We start from the raw sequence: 18,273 nt of genomic DNA, 5'->3' as shown, positions 1-18,273 counted from the left end.
TTTTCTTTTAATGGCATTTCAAAACCTGTATTTATGCATATTTTCTGTGTTTAAGAGGCAAATAAAGAATGCAGCGATATGACAGTCTTTTAAGCAGCACCTAACTTTTAACACTAAAGCCTGTAATTATCAGTGGAGAATATAATTTTAATTCCTCACCCAACTGACTCTTTAGTAACTGTTATTACCTGTACTTTTTAAAATGTCAGCATGCATGTATAACCATTGCAGATTTTGTAAATATCTTCTGCTTGGTATTTGATTCATCTTTGATTTGGCATGTTAAGTCAATCTTCATCAAGGTAAAATACACACAACAAAAGTTATTTACAGATTGTTCAGATATTCAATTTTTACAGAGTGATGATTGTTTATTTTGTTTTGTAATATCTATTTTATTGTCAGGCTACTGCTACTATAAAAATTCTATTCTACAATCAAGGACAAGTGAAGAGACAATCAGTCTGAACCCTCGGTGAGAGGGGAGACCTTATATTGAAGGATAACCTAGCTGCATGTTTATAATAAAAACTGAAAGGAAGATTTCCTTCAATTTGGTTGGTGGACAAGTCCTTCTGATATCTTTAAAGTACCATGAACTCTGTCCAGAGTGTGTTTAGGAGAAAAAGTGCTAAATTACAGATTGGAGATTGATTGGTTATGAATAGAGTATTGTAAAATACACAAGTGGTCATTATTCAGATTATTGGACCTGTGTGGCTTTCACAGTGGAATGCTGCACTTTACAATCATATCCAGTAAAGCAGAGCAACTGTGTATGTGTGTATGTGTGCGTATATATATATATATATATGTGGAATGCTGCACTTTACAATCATATCCAGTAAAGCAGAGCAACTGTGTATGTGTGTATGTGTGCGTATATATATATATATATATATGCACACACATCTACACATAGATAGATATACATATATACGCTGTGTGCGATATGTGACCATCACAGCCAAATCTCAGTCTTGTCTCAATGGGGAACTCCTAGATAGAAAACTTGAGGAGATGTGGGTCACATTATGCTGTAGTAGGTGAATAATTTTCTCCTTAAACATACAGCAGAAATAAAATCTAGGGAGTAGAAGTGCTATGCAATGGTTTTGCATGACAGTTGACAATTTTAAAAAGAGGAAATTTAACAAAAATATTTTGTTTATTATGGCAGGATATTGTTTGCCAAAACAATGCATGGGATACTTGATAAAGATGAGTATCAAACAATAGAGGAACTTACAAACAAAACACCAAACCTACCGGTTTGATATGAATCAGAATTTTACCTATCTGTTATAGTGCTGAAGGTATTCCTAGTATTCATTTTTTTCATATTCTTCGTCTGTTGTTTAAAAAAATTCAAAGAAATATCCTAACAGATTGATGTCTGCTTAAAAGAAAAAAATTGGTATCCTCTCTACCTGCCTTACTAGGAGTTGCAGATATAGATATCTATAGTTACTTATGCTAACTGATATCAATATATTATTTTACTCAAAATTTTCTCCATTTCATAGGAAGCATTTTAATGGAATACTCAAACATATGAGGAAAGCACTTGAGAAGATATATATTTTCCCCCTTTTCATTCACTTCAGGTGGATTAATCTCAGCTTTGCATGTTCAGAACTTACTATCTGGAAATCTAATTGCATAACTGAAATAAAATTTGGCCAGCACATATGCTAAATGACATCAGTTTGTATTTGTGAAGGAAATTCAATTGTGCTTATTTTCTCGGGTTTTTAGTTATTTCTTGCTTATAATCTTTCAAAGTAAAGTAGTACACTTGAAAGGTTGTTTCATTTAAGATGTTACAGAAAAGCTGTTCTTGTATGTGTATGTTTTGTCATGCAATATCTGTATCAATTCCATTGTGGATATAATGGAATCATTGAATGGTTTGGGTTGGAAGGGTCCTTAGAAATCATTTATTTCCAACATCCCTGTCTTCACCTACTCTGGTCAAGGAAACCTTCTACTAGAATGCAAAATAGAAAAGAATATAAATGTATGGATAAGCATGTGTCATAGTAGGCCTCACTTCCTGTTCTTTTTAGTAAAACCACTGAGTGGCACACTTTGTTTTTGGGCAAATTTTTCCCACTTCTCAGATTTTTTTTTTTTTTTCTGGAATAACAGTATTCCAGATCTGGAAGATAAGGAAGATCTGTTATGGTATGCTCTTTTTGTTGAGGAGGAATGAGATAAAACATTGATTCAAAGATGGCTGGAGTTCAAACAAACACCACAAAAAAGCCCCAAACACAAAAATGGATGTTTAGATGCCAACCATATCAGTTTTCTGGTGCTTCAGAGAAGCATTTTTCTGCCACATTGCCTTTGCCTCATACAAAGATCTTTTTCTTCCTCACAGCAACCAGCAAAAACTGTGGTGTGAGGAAAAGGGAGTGGATGGACAGGCAGGGAGAACCTGTATGACTATATCAATTAAAGGCTTCTGAGTTGCTTTTGACCTGAAATTGCCTGTTGCTGGGTAATGTAAATGTCATTATTTTTTGGGTGGATTTTCTCAGGGTAATAAGAAAGAGTGAAATAAAACATCTTTCAAAGAGTTCTGCCCATCAAGGGGAAAAAATTTTGGGCAACTCATTTTCTGGCTTTTGACTCCGCTTATTTGAATTAGAGCAAAATCAGAATACTATTCATTTTGCAGGGTGGCAGGACAGTGTGCATTGGGTGCCACATCCAGAGGACAGTTGTCCATAAATTATTAGCTTGCAGGCACAGAGAATGTAGTTTCAGTTTTCAGTGTGCTACACTCGTCCTTGTGACCCCAGGAAAGATATTGTTCCCTTATTGTACCTGTGTACTCCTTTGTAAACTATAAATATGTTTTTATTGAGAAAAGGGCTGTATGCATATGGTGGTCTGTGAGGGAATGAATCAAGTTAAATGGGGATGGCAAAAAGTTTGGGTAATTCTTCCCAGGGGTTGAATGTAGGGGTAAGCTGTGGTTGCAATCTTGTCACAAGATTCAAGATCACACAGTGAATTGGCTGGGTAGAGCCTCCTTAGTGTTTTCTGCTGTTTCCTTGTGTCCTTTTCGTTTTCCTTCCTTCACTTAATTAAATTTTGTTCTAGTGTTGATCTATTTTTTCCCTTCATTATATGCTCATATTGAAGTAGTGAATAGTAATTTTCATGAATTACAAATTCATTATTGAACTAGAATTTAAAGTTATTTTAAGTTTTATTTTAACATAACTGTGTTTTATGGATTCTGAGGTAATATGTGCCATCTTTGAGAAATATTCATTTGTAGTTCTGAAAAGGTACAGATAAAGCCCTTGAAGTCCTTAGGATATAGGTATAAATACCATATAAAGGGATAGCACAAATAACTACACATAGTTGGTTCAGATCATGAAGTCATCTTGGAAATCAGATTTGCAGCTGCTTATGCAGAGAATCAAGAAATGGAAATTATTGTAAGCAAGCTGAAAATACCTGCTGTCAAAATCAGCTTGTCCTGTGATCATCGGGATTACATCCTTCTGCTGCATAATCAGTAGGTTCAGAATTGCTGAATTTGACACATTTCAGTGCAAAATTTGCTATCCTGATCTGTAAAAATGGAAGCTCAAGCTCTGCTTTTATTAACACTTCACCATTATTGTTCTTCCCAGACAGTATCTGGAGGGAAAAAAATCAACACCTAGTGATGCATAGAATGCTTCCTGCAACACCTTAACAGTAGGGGGGTTTGCCTCCAGGGTAGAGAGAAAAGGGAGCGAATTGCTTGCTCTGAGCTGGAAAAGCAGCGCAGTTGGCTCTGGCAGTGAGGGGGTTGACTGACAGTCTGCAGTGCAGTGGAGTTAGCTGAGCTCCCTATATGGCTGTGGATTAGCTATATGCTAATACTGATAGGAGAGGAGCGCTACAGAGCGCAGGGAGCTGACGGTGGAGGCGATCAGCCTCAGCAGAGCTGACTCCTCAAGAGCCATGGCTGAAGGGGGTGAAGGAGGGGAAGATGAAATACAGTTCCTACGAACTGTAAGTATCTGCTTTTTATAGGTCATGTAGTACATGATTTTGTGCCTCATGTCTATTTCTTTTCTGTTGTATCGAAAATAAAGTGTTATTTCTGTGCTGAGCTTTGCCAAATGGCAGAATTGATTTAGTCAGTGGATAAAATAAAGCAAGAATAAAAGCTTTAATAGCATCATGCAGTCTCAGGGTGTTCTTCCCTGAATCTGCTCAATAGCCAGTTTGGTATAAGGAGACCTATTTCCGCTGTAATCCCCTGTGTTTGAAGCGTCCTCGTCAACTTTGTACTTGGGTTTCTAAATGTAGCATGCCAAATATGTGACCTCTGAAACTTCTGTCTGGGTTAGATTTCACTGACATTAACAGAAGCTTTGCAAATAGGAGTGCCTTAAAATGATGAATAAACCAAGCAAGCCCCCGATGACCTCTTCTGATAAACATGCACACAGAAGCACACTTGTGTGTGGAGAATACCAACAGATGTTGAAGTCAGGGCTCTGCAAACGTTTGGGGTCTTTTCTCTACTTAAAGGAAGCTTATCTTTAAAGGACACAAGCATTTCTTTGCGAAGGGGTGTTAATTAGTGAAATATCCTCCACTTGGTGTAATTTTCTATAAAGAGCCCTCACACCATTCTTTCCTAAAGCTGTACACAAATCTAGTATGACAAGTAATTTGGACTTTTAAGCAAGTAGTGTACATGCATCAAATTTTGGGAATAGGATAACATCCTTTTTGTGTCTCATCTTGTGTCTCCTTATTTTTACCCTGCATGACTAAGAGTGTGTTGTTGTGTAACTAGGATGGAAAAACTGCTATTAAATGTGTGTATTCCCTCCTCTTTCCATGCTATCATTACTTTGAATTTATCACAAATAATGTTCCAGAAACAGGTTCCTCTAGAATTAACTTTAAAAGGATAAGTCACTAAAATAAAACATGCTAAGTTCCCAAAGTAAGAAATTACAAGATTGATTTGTGAGGGGCTGGGGTAAGTTATTTTAAGGAAATAAAGGTTGGAGTGAGGTGATGGCTGCTGCTGTAAGTTGTTAAGGTGTGATGAAGTGTCATTAGCACTTTGAAGCCTCAGAGAATTTCGTGGAGGGGGGGATGAATAATGACAATGAAGAATCTTTTCCAACATTCCTCCCATTCACTACACTTTTTAGAGGTACATATTTTAGCAGATTTCTCCAGCCTTTAATCTGAGACTGGAGTTTTAAATGTGTCCTTCATCCTTTCACTTTCTAGGATGTTGCCTTGGCTGAACAGCCATCCTCAGTGATGGAGTGAGAAGCTTTGCCCTTTCATAGGTAGCCTGTGTGTGCTACATGAGATGGCAATTTCTGCTGCTGTGATACATTCTCACACTAGAGTAACTCTATTGGACTTCTTTCCAATGGTTGAAATAAAGTGCTAAATAGAGGTGTGGGCCAAAAATGGAAATAGCAAAAGGGATGCTATGCTGAAGTGTTTCATATAGTGCAAGAAAATCTTCTACAGGGGAGAGAATGGACTAGATTTCTGTCTTGGAAGTTCTAGCTAGTTCTTGCTCTAAAGAAGAACTAGTCATATCAGTTACTGCTGCCTCCTCTCCATTATAAAACTTCTTTCACCTTTGTGGGGAAAGAATAAATTTTTGTTTCTTATTATACTGAGAAAAGAAACATACATTAGATACTGAGTGCTACAGTGAGATACACCTTCAGTACTGATTTCTTACAGCTTTTACTGCTGCCTAAACAGTTGTCTGTGCTTACAAACATAAAGTACAGTAGTCCTTAAGAATTCTTCCAATGAAATTGTTAATCAATTAGGATCTTCTCCAAATCAAAATATTTTCTGGGAATTTGGATTGCTACTGAATGTTTCCCAGGCTTATGCAGCTGAATCTTCCTTTGAAAATGCTGATATCCCTATTTTAATTTTTGAGTCTTTAGAGAGAAATTATCTAGGCTATTTTAGGGTGTTGGGGATAGCTCTTTCTTGATTAGGTATAAAATAAGATTAAATATCTTTTGATTCAAAGATACCCTACAGCATTTTTTGAAAAAGCAAGAGAATCGACTCTTAAAAATCTGCTTAAATTATTGTTTGCCATCTTAAAGACAAAGGACCTTTTGTCCTCAATTTTTTGTTGGTTATGACATTTTTGTCTTCCAAATCTAAGTTGTTTAGTTTTGTGCCTCACTTTTATGTTCTCTTCTCATATAAAAGGTCAAGAAGCTTGTTAATGCATGAAAATAAAATCTGTATTTCTATGGAGCAGCAACTTGTGGGCACATTTATAAGATTTGATGGAAAGCTTTTTACTGTCACTTTCTGTTCCAAAACATTCCTTATATTTGATTAGTTTGGCAGCAATGGGAAGGAGAAACACCTAAAGAACAAATTCCAGAGAGGATAACAACATTATCATTATTCTAGTAGTAGTATGTCTTCAGTACTCATTTCAAGTATGTCCCAATGCTTGTGTAAAGCCTTTACATGCAATGACAGCATCTCAAGGAAGGTGTTATTTATACTGCGTAATTTCTTTTCTGAATTTTTCCTTGACTTGTAAGTTCGGCATGAACATAAATAAATATATAAGCACACATACTTTTTTCCTACACTGCTACCCTGTTGTTGTGTCTTTGTTATGAAATCTTTGGTGTTTTCTTTCTTGTAATAATGCTTGGAATTGTTTATCTATTTTTCTAGCTGATGTCTTCCTTCTGGTTTTGAGTCTGGATACTCAGTGTGTCATGTATGGAAGGGAGAAGCAAAGCACTTGTTGCATGTGTGTAAAATGCAGTACTGATGTGTTTTAGTTTCTCAATTGTTTAGATGATTTTCCCATATTGTTTATTTGTTACCCCCTCCTAAGGTGTGAATACATGAGAAATCAATGTCACTGACATCATGCAACGTTAGGTGAGAATACATACGATAACCTGTGCTGTTTTGAGATAACATACTGAGGGATATCTGAAGAACCTTGTTGCCCTTAATGTGAATGAGTGAGTGTAAAGTATTCTCATTTTAGCCTTTCCTAGCTACTGGGAATTTACTGCTATAATAAATTGAAAAAGTCCTCTCCTCTCTGGAAATTATTCACAAGTTCCCACTGCTGTTGAATTAGTCAAATAGGAGGTGGTCTCTGTCTTGGAGCAAAGAGCTTTTGCCTTCTTCCATTAGAAGCACCTGAATAGTAGCTTGCTAACAGTAACTGAGAACATGGTTGAGGATAGAGGGGAAGTCCCACCCCTGCTCAAAGCACTTTAAATGCAATGAAGCATATCAAAGTCATTCGACATCTTAGAGTCCAAATTGTGGTGGTAACACACTAGGTAATAGGTCTGTTGCTTTGCTATTTTTCCCGAAATTCATGCTATTCAGGAAAGAGTTTCTCCTTATTTTAATAGAAATAATTTTTTTTTCGGATGGTTCATTAGTCAAAAAATTTTCTGTAAATATAAACATATTTTGCGCTGGTGTGTCTGTGCCTAAGTGTACATATGCCTTTGTGCATGTGTCTGCGTACATGTGATTCTTCCCCAGCTGGTGACTAGTCCTTCATTTCTGTGAGGGACAAAGGCCTTACCAATTGATTCTTCTTTAACTTATGTTCTTTTAACAGCTTCTTTCAAAGTGTTCTGTTAAACCTCTCCAATCACTATCTAAAAGTTTACAACAGGAATGGGAAACAGGTTTCTTCCCTAGACTGAGTGTAGTTATCTGATATACTTAAATAGAAAAATACTCTTGTTACAAAGACCCAGAAAAGAATATTTGGAATTTTATATCAAGATCTAGTCCATGTAAGTAAATTTACACAATGAGTTTACAGATAGTTTTAGGATCATTTGTGCATTGAATTGCTGCTCAGAATCAAGTCAATTGAGTGGCTCATTCACATATTTATTTGTGGATGCATATTCCTATCAGTAATTCTTGCAAATGAGGTCTTCTACTGTTCAGATTTGCAATGTTACAATTTACAAAGAGATGGGAAGTAATCTCAGTTTTACAATATGAACTCTCAGGTAGAGTGTGAATTAGATTTCCTTTTTCCTCCATCATTTACACTGCTGCCAAATATAAATAGAAAAAGTGATTATATCATGCTTCTTAAAAACTCTTGAAAGAGTTGTACTAAATCATTTCAGTTTATCAGGGATTAGTGTGGCATAAAACTAGATATTTTTAGATGGTGCTACTACATGTTGTTTCATCAAATCTGTGTTCCCAGTGGTGTATCTCTGGTGACATAACAAAGAGCATATGAAGTGGAGATATGAAAATAAGTTTTCCTTAATAGACCAACTTTATATCTAATAGTTATGCTACTAACTGCATGCTGATAATCTGTAGCACAGATCTCTGTGGCCTGATTCACTAAAGTTCAGATACCTCCTATAAAATACCCACCAGACCAATACTTGTAAACAAATACATTGGGCAAATGTTCAAATACCAAGCAATAATGGAAGATATTTTCTAGGGAGAAGTCTTTAGCAGTGTTTAATTAAAAACGGGGAAAATATGGAAACTGATTACAGTGAGTGGTGCATGAATTTATAGAAAAATACAGAAAGGATAAGAAATTACTTGAGATCAAATCAGTGGATTCTTCCTGATGCCCTTTTTAAGGGAGCTGGCACAAATTCTGTGTGCTTTTTGAACATCTGTGTGTATTCCACTGTATTGTTTTCAAATTAATTAGAACATTTTGTCTATTGTCACTGAAATGTGCTGCAATTCATGACGCAGCAGGTCATTAGTCAGTTAAAAAACCCCTTTCAAAAAAGTGGTAAAAATAAAGAGTGTTATGTAAAACTTGAATTGCTTCTGAGAGCTGCTGTGTGCTAGAAGTTCAGTTATTTTTGAGTTAAATATTTCTTTATCTCTTTATTTATCTCTGTGCATTAAATCTCCTCCTTCTGATCCTATTGCTGTAGTTTTACAGTTGTGTAGCAGTCCATACTTCTAAAGCTTTTAAGTAGTACAACAAAAATTATGCGACAAAACAAAGGGTACATCATGATTCTTCCTCTCTTTTTAAAGAGTCTTTCAAATAGACTTGTTTTTTGCTTCTTAAAGTTCAGGCTATGAGCAATACAAGTATTTACAATCACTTTTATTTCCTTAATTTTCTACCATGGATATCATATTTAATATTGTAAATTTATCCTCAGTTATGTTTATAAGAACTTGTAGTGTCCTTCATTGTAAATAATGCTGCTCAGTTTATTTTCACTTATTTAACTGCCTCTTTTACTTCCTGCATGTTTTCTCAACTTTATGAATATTTTTGCCCAGTTTGTCACTATGGGCAAAACTACTCATGGTCATTCTGTGCTTAGGACTATTTCCCTGCTGAAAGTAGGATCATATCAAGGACAGATTTAGAAGATGACAAAATTTCCAGTGCATCATGTGCTGTGATATGCTGTGTTTATTTTTTATAAAATAAAGAATAAATCTTATGCAATTAATTGCAACTTCTTTTCAAGGCAGAATTTTAAGTGAATGGTCTACCATAGTTTAAAGACAACAGTCGTTGCTTCAGGCTGTAGTGTGTCTTTTTTTTTTAACCTCCAAACATGTTGGAGCAGTTGTTTGATATCTATATCAGCCTTTAAATTAATTTGTAGTAATTTCTCTTTTGAAGCACAATAAACGTAAATGTGTATTTTAGGCTCCTGGCATTAAATAGTTCTTTGCACCATGTTTAGATGGAAAGGGAAACACTTCAGTAATTTGGTATATTTAGTTTAATAAAAGTTGTTTGAAGTTTATAAAAACCCCAGCTGTAATAAATAATCTGGGAAAAATGCATTTTTTGGGTGATGGTATATTGGAAGACTGCATCAGGTAAAGGGGAGCAGAAAGAGTAAAAGACAAGTAGAGTTTTTGCAGATAAAATGGTGAACAATGAAGACTGGCGCCGTGATTAATGAGAGGTGAAGGAGGATTTCTTTCTATCAGATTGAAGGTAGTTGAGGTAGGAATACACTTCCAAAACATCCTGACATAACTCTTGAGATGGTACATTGGTTGGTTGGTTTCCTTGAGACATTTATTTTGTTTTATTTAGCATGTTTTATTTTATTCTATTCTATAGAATAGGCAGAAATTCTGCTTTTTTCTACAAGCATGTAGATCAGCAAAGTTCAGATTTTTAAAACAACATATAATCATAGTACATGTATGTATATGTATGGATGTATCATATAGCATATCATATCAATGGATATGTATAATTATATGTAACAACTTGCACTTTAACAAGTTGCTTCATATTAGACCAGTCTACATCAGTTAAAGCAACATTATACTACATGAACGCAGAATCATGCTTTTCCACTGCTTCTTTCTACAGCATAAATTTTAAAGACGCTATTTCAAAAAGAAATCTGTGTATATACTGCAATGTTACAAATCCAGTGTATTGTTAGAATACTTGTGACATTGAATATATTTGTGATTGATTTAACTTCTAGGATAGATCTAACTAACTCCTTGTTAGTTTATTTTCCTTTTTTTTCCCCCCTGTTGTATTTCTGCAGGTATTTGATGTTGATGCAGTTCTGTGGAAATAGCATCAAATTTGTTACAGTCAAGCAAAACTCTTCAATATTGTCTTAGAATATCAGTGAGTGAAAAGCCTTTTGATAAGATTTGTGACCATGCAATAATCCTAAATTAATACCCGAGCATATATTTCCCTATTTCCTCCTAGCCACACTGGTGGTTGTTGCAGGGATTTGTTTTCTGCTCATGCTCTGTTTTTTGCTGTCTAAATAGGAATTAATATCTTCATCAAAATAAACAGTGAATTTGTTAGTGATGTTATGCATTTTGATAGAATACAGCAAGTAGGTTTTCTGATCTCTAGTCCCATGCTGTACTAACTGGGTATGATTCATATTGAAATCCAGCAGTGAATATTGCCTCTTCTCAGTTCCCATGGCAGTGCTGTGACCACACAGCCAAATGCTGCCAGGTGCATTAGCTACACATTCCAAAAATTAAAACAGAGTTGCAGACATGGAGGAGATGAAAAATAAAACTGGCATGCAGTTATTTTGAAGATATTGAATTCAATGAGGACACTAGCTAAAAGTTCTATGTCTCTTGACTTCATACACAAAATGCACATTTTCCTAAAGGACATATAATAGCAGTGCAGCTATATAATAAGCACATACATCTATGGACAGTAAAATTAACATCTCAATTAAAAAAAATAGTAACATAAATACACTTTAAAAGATTCAGAAGGAAAACATGAGGTATTAGTGTATGCCTTAATGAGTGTTTCAGTATAGAAGTTTTAAATTTATATTCTGTCTTTAATGACAGGACAATATCACCAGACCATTTCCTCTGTCTATAACTTAGTAGGATATAGTGGTTTTGGTGCTGGAAGATCTAAGATTGAGTATCAGATATTACTTTAAGAGAATGTATGCTCTAATTTCAGCAGATATTTTCTACCTAAATACTTCATGTGCTTGGGTAACTTTTGGAAACGTGTTTTCTGAAAATTACAGTGGTGCTCTGAAGTGCAAATGGCAAGTATGTGACACCTCAGAGTGTGTCTAAAGTAGTTCAAGATTGGATATGCATTGGAATTACAAAAGCCTATAGGGAAATTGAGACCTGCTCGATCTGCTTTTGGTAGTGTCTGAGTATGAGGCTCAGGGAGCTGTTGATTGTCAGTCACTGCACACCTGCTGTCAGTCAGCTCTCAGTCTCCGCAGACGGGGCTCGGCTGTAAGTAGGAGCTGATGACCAATCTGCAACCACCCTTTTCCAGTTCCCTCTTCTGGCACATCGCATCTCTGGGGAGGAGCGTCAGCCACAGTCAGCAGAAGTAACAGTAGCGACATCAGCAACATAAGGTGAAAGATTCAGTAGTAACATCAAGTTTGTTCCTTCTACTGGGCTTTTATCCAAGTAAGCAAGTGCTGGTTCCTCTGTGAGCTGAGTAGTCAGCTCCCGCCTGAGCTGTTTTTAGTCCACAGCAAACATCCCTGTCAGTCTTCCGTATTTCAGCTACTTCAGCACTCAACCATGTTCTCTAATACCTTGTGCCAGAAAAACAACTTCTCTTGACACAATTGCAATAATTTGAAATCTCTTTCAAAGTAACAAAGTAAGAAAGTAATACAGAAGAAATGCAACTTAAATAAAATGTTTTAAATTTACTCGTACAAAAAATAGAATTTCAGCTTCCAAGTTGAAACACCTTTTGAACAGAAGATGTGGAATTAATTTACAGCACTGGAAGTTTAACATGCTTTTGAACTACATCAGCAGTACCACGTACAAATGGGAGTACAAGGATCATCAAGCTTAGAATATATACTAGTGTTAATGGCACAGATGATTCACTAGAATGCTTTAGGCCAAATGACTCCCATTTCCCAAGACTCCATCTGATGTTCCTTGACTGTACTGCCTCATCTTTTCTGAATATGGAAAATTCTCAGAGGACTTATACACCTGATACATATTAAAGATGATTAATGTCAGGAGTTTGTATAATTCAGAAGCTGATGAAGAATGTACAGAAATATTGATACAGTGAGTTAACATTTTGACTAAAACAAAATTAACCCCACCTGTCAGTATTAAGCTCCAAGTTACCAGCCTAACTGCCTTCTCAAATGCATATCCATTTCTGTTGCACATTTCAAGAGATCAAAATCAATAGACATTATTGTTTCTATGTGGCCAAAGCTGGGGAAAGTGGTGTTTAGAATTTGGAAGACCTCGTTCTGATCTTATGCATGTTGCATTTGTAATTACAAGGTAACAATTTTGTGAAGAACATTCAGGGGACAAAAGATTCTTGGCTGCTCTCATATTGACTATTACAGGACTAAATGCTAATAGGGATTGATAAGATCTGATTTACTGATTTATCTGTGGAAAGTTAAAAATTACTGGGTGCCAAACCTTTGTTAAAATCTTTACATTTTTCCTTTATTTCATTAACTACTTTGATACACTAGAATTAATAAAGAGTGAGATTTTTTAAAATGCATAGGAATACATTAACATTTTTAATTTTCAGACACTAAACCTCCTCTCTAAGAGTTGTATGTTGCTCATTACTTGCTTTCCTACTAAAGTTTTGCAGATGTATTGGAAATCTTTATTTTAATTACTTTTTTACCATGTCTCGAAGTAGTTGCAGGTAATCTGGTGTAGATGCAGTTATAGGTGGCTGAGGGCAACTAACACTTTTGTTGGCTGAATCACCCATGGGTCAACTGGGATGATAGATTATTTAAGAAGTTCTTAAGTTTTTTTGTTTGTTCATTTTCAATTTTCGTTTTACACAGTGTAACAAAAAAATAAAATAATTTCTAGCTCAAATATTTCAAAAACTACTCCAAAAAAATTTCTCTGTGTACTACACTGAATCCTTGGTGTATGTCTTAGATAATGTCAGACTGGCCCCGTCTTTAACGTAGCTCTGTTGTGTGAGTGAATAAAAGAACTGAGTGCTTGAATACTGAGCAGTACCTCAATAACTCTTCAAGCAACTCTTGATTATAAAGGATAGGTATTCTCACTGGATCACTAATCGTTGATTATTATTTCAAAAGTTTCAATTAAGCCTTATTAAATCTATCAGTTTTAGTTAACTTTCTGCTGTTACAGCTCTTTAAAGTAATTCTGTCAATCAACGCCTCTTCCTTCAGTCATTGTGAATGGTGATAATCCATATTTGCTTTAGGTATTTGCTTTTATTCAAGATGTATTTACTGTGTTTATTGTAGTTTTGCTCAAGATATCCCTAAATTTTTAAGAATTTCTTCCATGAAATGGAGTGAGGTAAAATTCTGGATCTTGCACAGGTCCAAAATATTTCCACGTGTACAGTTAGGTGCTATTGCATCTCCTATTGTGCCAGGTAATATAAATGTAGAATATTTGGATTCTATTATTATCTTTGATTATGTTTCTAATTAGACTCATAATATTTTCTTGTCATGTTTCTCTTAATAAAGATGTTGATATATCTTTTTGTAAAACAATCATGACGTGCTTCTTGCACAGTTTGAAGCTTTTTTCTAATATTTTGATTTCTATAAAGATGGAAAAAAGTTGCTTTGTACATACATGGTAAAAACAACTACAATAGCATTTTTAAAAAAAAGCTTCAATAGTAGTATATTAATATAATTTTTTAAAAATAAATTTTTGTTTTATAAGAAAAGAAAAAATCAGCAACTATTATGACTGTTTTTCAAGACTAATGTTTTTCTAATAATGGTTTTAAGCTGTTCTGCAAAAAACAATTTTACTGGACAAAGTTTCACAGAAAGAAATACAACAGTGTTATTTGATAGTACATGGAATTATGTCCTTCACCAGTGATGGGAACATTTTCCCATTGTTGCTTCAGTTTCATGTATGAAATAGTAAAAGCTTAGTATATCAAAGCTGGCCTGGAGGAGAATCACTTTGCTTTACTCACACAAATCAGCCTGAGTTTCAGAATTCTTTCATTTACACATTTTGCATCAGATCTCCTTTAGGCATGAAATGAACAGTGCTGTGTGGTATGCTTGTATCACTGTGAAAGTTAAGAGAAGTTAGGAACTACTAAATCAGTTAGGCTTTAATAAATGGTAAGGTCCAAAAGAATGTGCTACAATATTTGTCATATCTTGTAAATATTGTTTAAACAGCAAGGTTGCTCTTCCAGTAGAGAAGATGCACTAATTGCTAAGTTAGATAGTAAAGAGTTTCCCCAAAGAGGAAAGAAAGGATATCACATGCATTTAAAATACACTAACATAAATAAATGAGAATATATTGATAATATTCAAAAAAGATTTTTATTAAGGAAGAGGACTTTATCAGAATTGAGAATGTTTTTCTTACTAACATTTTTGTTTAGTTTTTGATTTGAAAAGCCACAATTTGATGACTCATTGTGCATGGCCTAGCTAACCTAACTTCAGATAAGTTACAGAAGCTTTTGTTAATGACCTTTTACTGCTTACCAGCATATTGTTCCTATTTCTTGTCATAGTTGATATTTACTTGTCACAAGCAATAAGCTGTAATGGTGTATCCACTGGTGCATTGCTACTGAAAACCACCAACTTTGAGTTGGAAGTTTCTGTGATTTATTTGAAATTCAGGAAGCTTGGTGGTATGTGGAACATTCTAGATTCATTCAGAGCATGTTAATTGAATTTCATGACAGAAGTTTGTTTTTGTTAGAAACACACATTTTTTTCTGCCAGGGATCTTCACAAGCCAGCTTCCCTCAAGGTTGACCTTAGGCTTAAATAACATCACTGACGAAATAAGGGCCTGTTTGTGACGCTTAACTTGCCAATTAGAGTGGTAATATGACCTTTCTTACCTTTGCCAATATGAAGACCATTTAGAATCATAAATCACAACATTCTAAAGGGTGAAATGTCTTCACCACAATGTAAAAAAAGGAGGGGAAGTGGGACAAGAAATCTTCAAGACAAAAAAAAGATGAAGAATGGTGATATTCTGCTACAGACAGTCCATGACATCTGTAGAATATTTCTAGTGCTATTTAGAAAATTAATCACATATTATATAGTTCTATCATGTATTCATACAATTTAACTGCATCCTGATTACTTTACTACTTTTATATTTTCACATCTGTGTCTCTTTTCCTTATTTTTCTAAAACAAACTAGACAGGGAGCCAGTGATAACATGGGAGTCAATGGAAGATCATCCTCACTTCAGACTACTTCCAGGCAACTGCTTGCAGTTGTTACAATAGGAGTCACAGAGCTATTGCTCTTAAATGCAGCTGCAGAGGACATAGGCAAAGACACAGTTATTTTCTGGAAACTAGGAATAAGACATTAGGAAGAAGTTCTTCACATAGAGGGTGTTTAGGCATGAGAATAGGCTGCCCAGGGAGGTGGTGGAGTCACCATCCCTGGAGGTGTTTAAGGATAAAGACTGGATGTGTACTTGGTGCCAGGGTCTACTTGACAAGGCGGTGTTTGGTCATAGGCTGGACACGATGATCTCAACCTAGTTAATTCTGTAATCCTGTAATATTGTACAAACCTGGCAAAAGTAGTGAGCTTTTAGCAGTGCTGACTTAGTTCCCATCTGACCAAGTCACCATGCAAGTGCAGTTTTCTTTGATTGAGATGGCATCCCAAAAATAACTTCTGTTCAAGAAGAGGTTTACGTAGTCAGGATTCTCAGTACACATGACAGTTGTTTGAGTTTTTTAAAGATGGTGGTTTGATTATAGGATAATTACACTTTGATTTTTAAGCATTTGGGGGATGGGATGGGGATATGCAAGGTGAAGAGCTACAATATTTGCAGAAATGCTGTCTTAGACAATGTTGGGCAATGTGCTTCTGTCCTAAAATAGAGGTCTGAACACCTGCTTCTTCCCAAGTATTTCTTCTCCTGTTACAATATTCTATATGCATATTCACTCTGGTTACTTTCTGTCTAGTACATATATAGTTTTCATGGCTCTTGTGACTATTAGCTGTGCTTGAATCATTGGCTGCAGGTCCTCAGCTATTTACAAGTTAGTGTAATGCTTATATGCGGAACTTGATAAAATGTTACAGGTTTGTGTAAGAGTCAGTCATTGGTAGTTATATATGATGAGAGTGTACTGCTCTTAAATAGTAATTAGAAAGTATGTTCTAAATGCTCTAAATGTGAGAATGTAGATGCAGAAAGGGAGACCTTCTGCATCTGTAGCTCAATTAAAAAAAACCCAATTGGATATTTAATTTCTATGCCTTTTATATTAAGATTTGACTCAGCATTAAAGAAGTAGAACAACCACTCCTTATGTTGCAATAAGTAGTAATTTCAGTCCAGTTATTGAATGATGGCTAAATTTGAAAGAATTATCTTAAACCATCTCAAGTGAACCATGATTAAAACCCATGTTTTAGCCTAATTAATATGCTTTAAAGGAGTCTCTTAATGTTTGTAGCTGTTATGCAAACTGTGTTTTTAATCTAAATAAACACAGTAGTATCTGTGTTATAACACAAATACTAAGACTATCAGGGCAATAAACTGTTTTGCTTCTTTTTGGGTATTTGACCAGGTTTGATTTTTATTCTGTTGCACTCAGATAAAGGCTAGGATCTACCTGTGTAGAAATGCAAGAAAACAGTGCATTCCCTGACATAAAGTGGATGTGAGGGTGGACAGGCTGCAGACGAGTGCACAAGGAATGGTCAGTATGAAGAGGGATCATCACACATTTTAAATATTACACTGCAAAATGAAGGTGTCAATTAAAAGTTAAATGAAGCAGGTGAAACCACAAGAGCAAACAAACAGTCTAACAACTCAGAAAATGCTAGTGGGTTACCTCTGCAGGGAATTACCATCTGTGGGAGATTATAGATGATTCCCCAACCAAAAATCTAAAACTAAATCCTAACCTGAATGTTTTCTAAGTGGGCATTTGTGATTAGTACCACAAACTTAACGGAAATGAAATTTGCTTGACTGAAGGGATGGCATCTAAAGAAAGTGTTGCAAAATGTGGACTATCCCCTTAAGAAGGGATGTTCTTTGATGTTTGATCTTTGTGGGCTTTCAAGCCTGATGAACAAGAAAGGAGATTTAATCCATGAAACAGAGCAGCTAACATGCAAGCTCCTAGTGATGTCCATGAGCTAGAAACACAAATTACTTGTTGGTAGAATTGCCTTGTTAAGGTACAGAGCTGGACATGCTTCAGCAATCTCAGACCTAGGGGGAGGTTAACATGGCTTGGGAAGTAGGATGCCCACTGAAAGTGGACACAAAGAATGCAGAATTTATGGACCACCTGGCAGAGCTCCCAAGGAAGAAACCAATAAACCCAGCCCAGCAAGTGTGCTGAAATTGGCTCCAACTGCCTAAAAGGTAATCCCAGCAGGGGGAGATTGGGACCACTGGAGCAATACACCCACCAACCCAAAAAAAGAGAAAGCCTGAGCATGTGGAGTAATCATTGTGGGAAATGAGAGAACCATTAACCAATAGAAAATAGAATACAAATAAATAAGAGACTTATGCAACTTGTAGCCAATGAATGCTAATTCCTTAGTTTGCGAAAATGTACAAATAGTAAAAATTTTTTGATAGATGCTGTGCTTGTTTTGTGGAATACCACCAGACACCCAGGCTTGCACAGTTCTGAAATAAATAATCAGTGTCTCTCTAACTGCGTAAATATTGGCTTGTTGCATGTCATAAAATG

The 18,273-nt window shown here is 35.5% G+C and overlaps 1 protein-coding gene across 13 annotated transcripts in view; it reads left to right on the top strand.

The window, feature by feature from the left end:
- Window positions 1–3,846: 3,846 nt before the first annotated feature.
- Window positions 3,847–18,273, top strand: part of RYR3 (ryanodine receptor 3) — a 199,910-nt gene continuing 185,483 nt past the window's right edge. For 9 of the 13 annotated variants that reach the window (XM_015630067.3, XM_015630077.3, XM_015630076.3 and 6 more), the window contains exon 1: window positions 3,848–4,026. In XM_015630067.3, the coding sequence (XP_015485553.1) occupies window positions 3,976–4,026 (51 nt within the window). In that variant the 5' untranslated portion in view covers window positions 3,848–3,975. Of the gene's footprint in view, window positions 4,027–18,273 lie in introns of all 13 variants that reach the window. The other 4 variants (XM_015630068.2, XM_015630070.2, XM_015630065.3 and 1 more) reach the window with 2 other exon arrangements.

The sequence above is a fragment of the Parus major genome, chromosome 5 (genome assembly GCF_001522545.3).
Source record: "Parus major isolate Abel chromosome 5, Parus_major1.1, whole genome shotgun sequence".
Classification (NCBI taxonomy): Eukaryota; Metazoa; Chordata; class Aves; order Passeriformes; family Paridae; genus Parus; species Parus major.
This window is presented reverse-complemented; position numbering and strand designations above follow the sequence as displayed.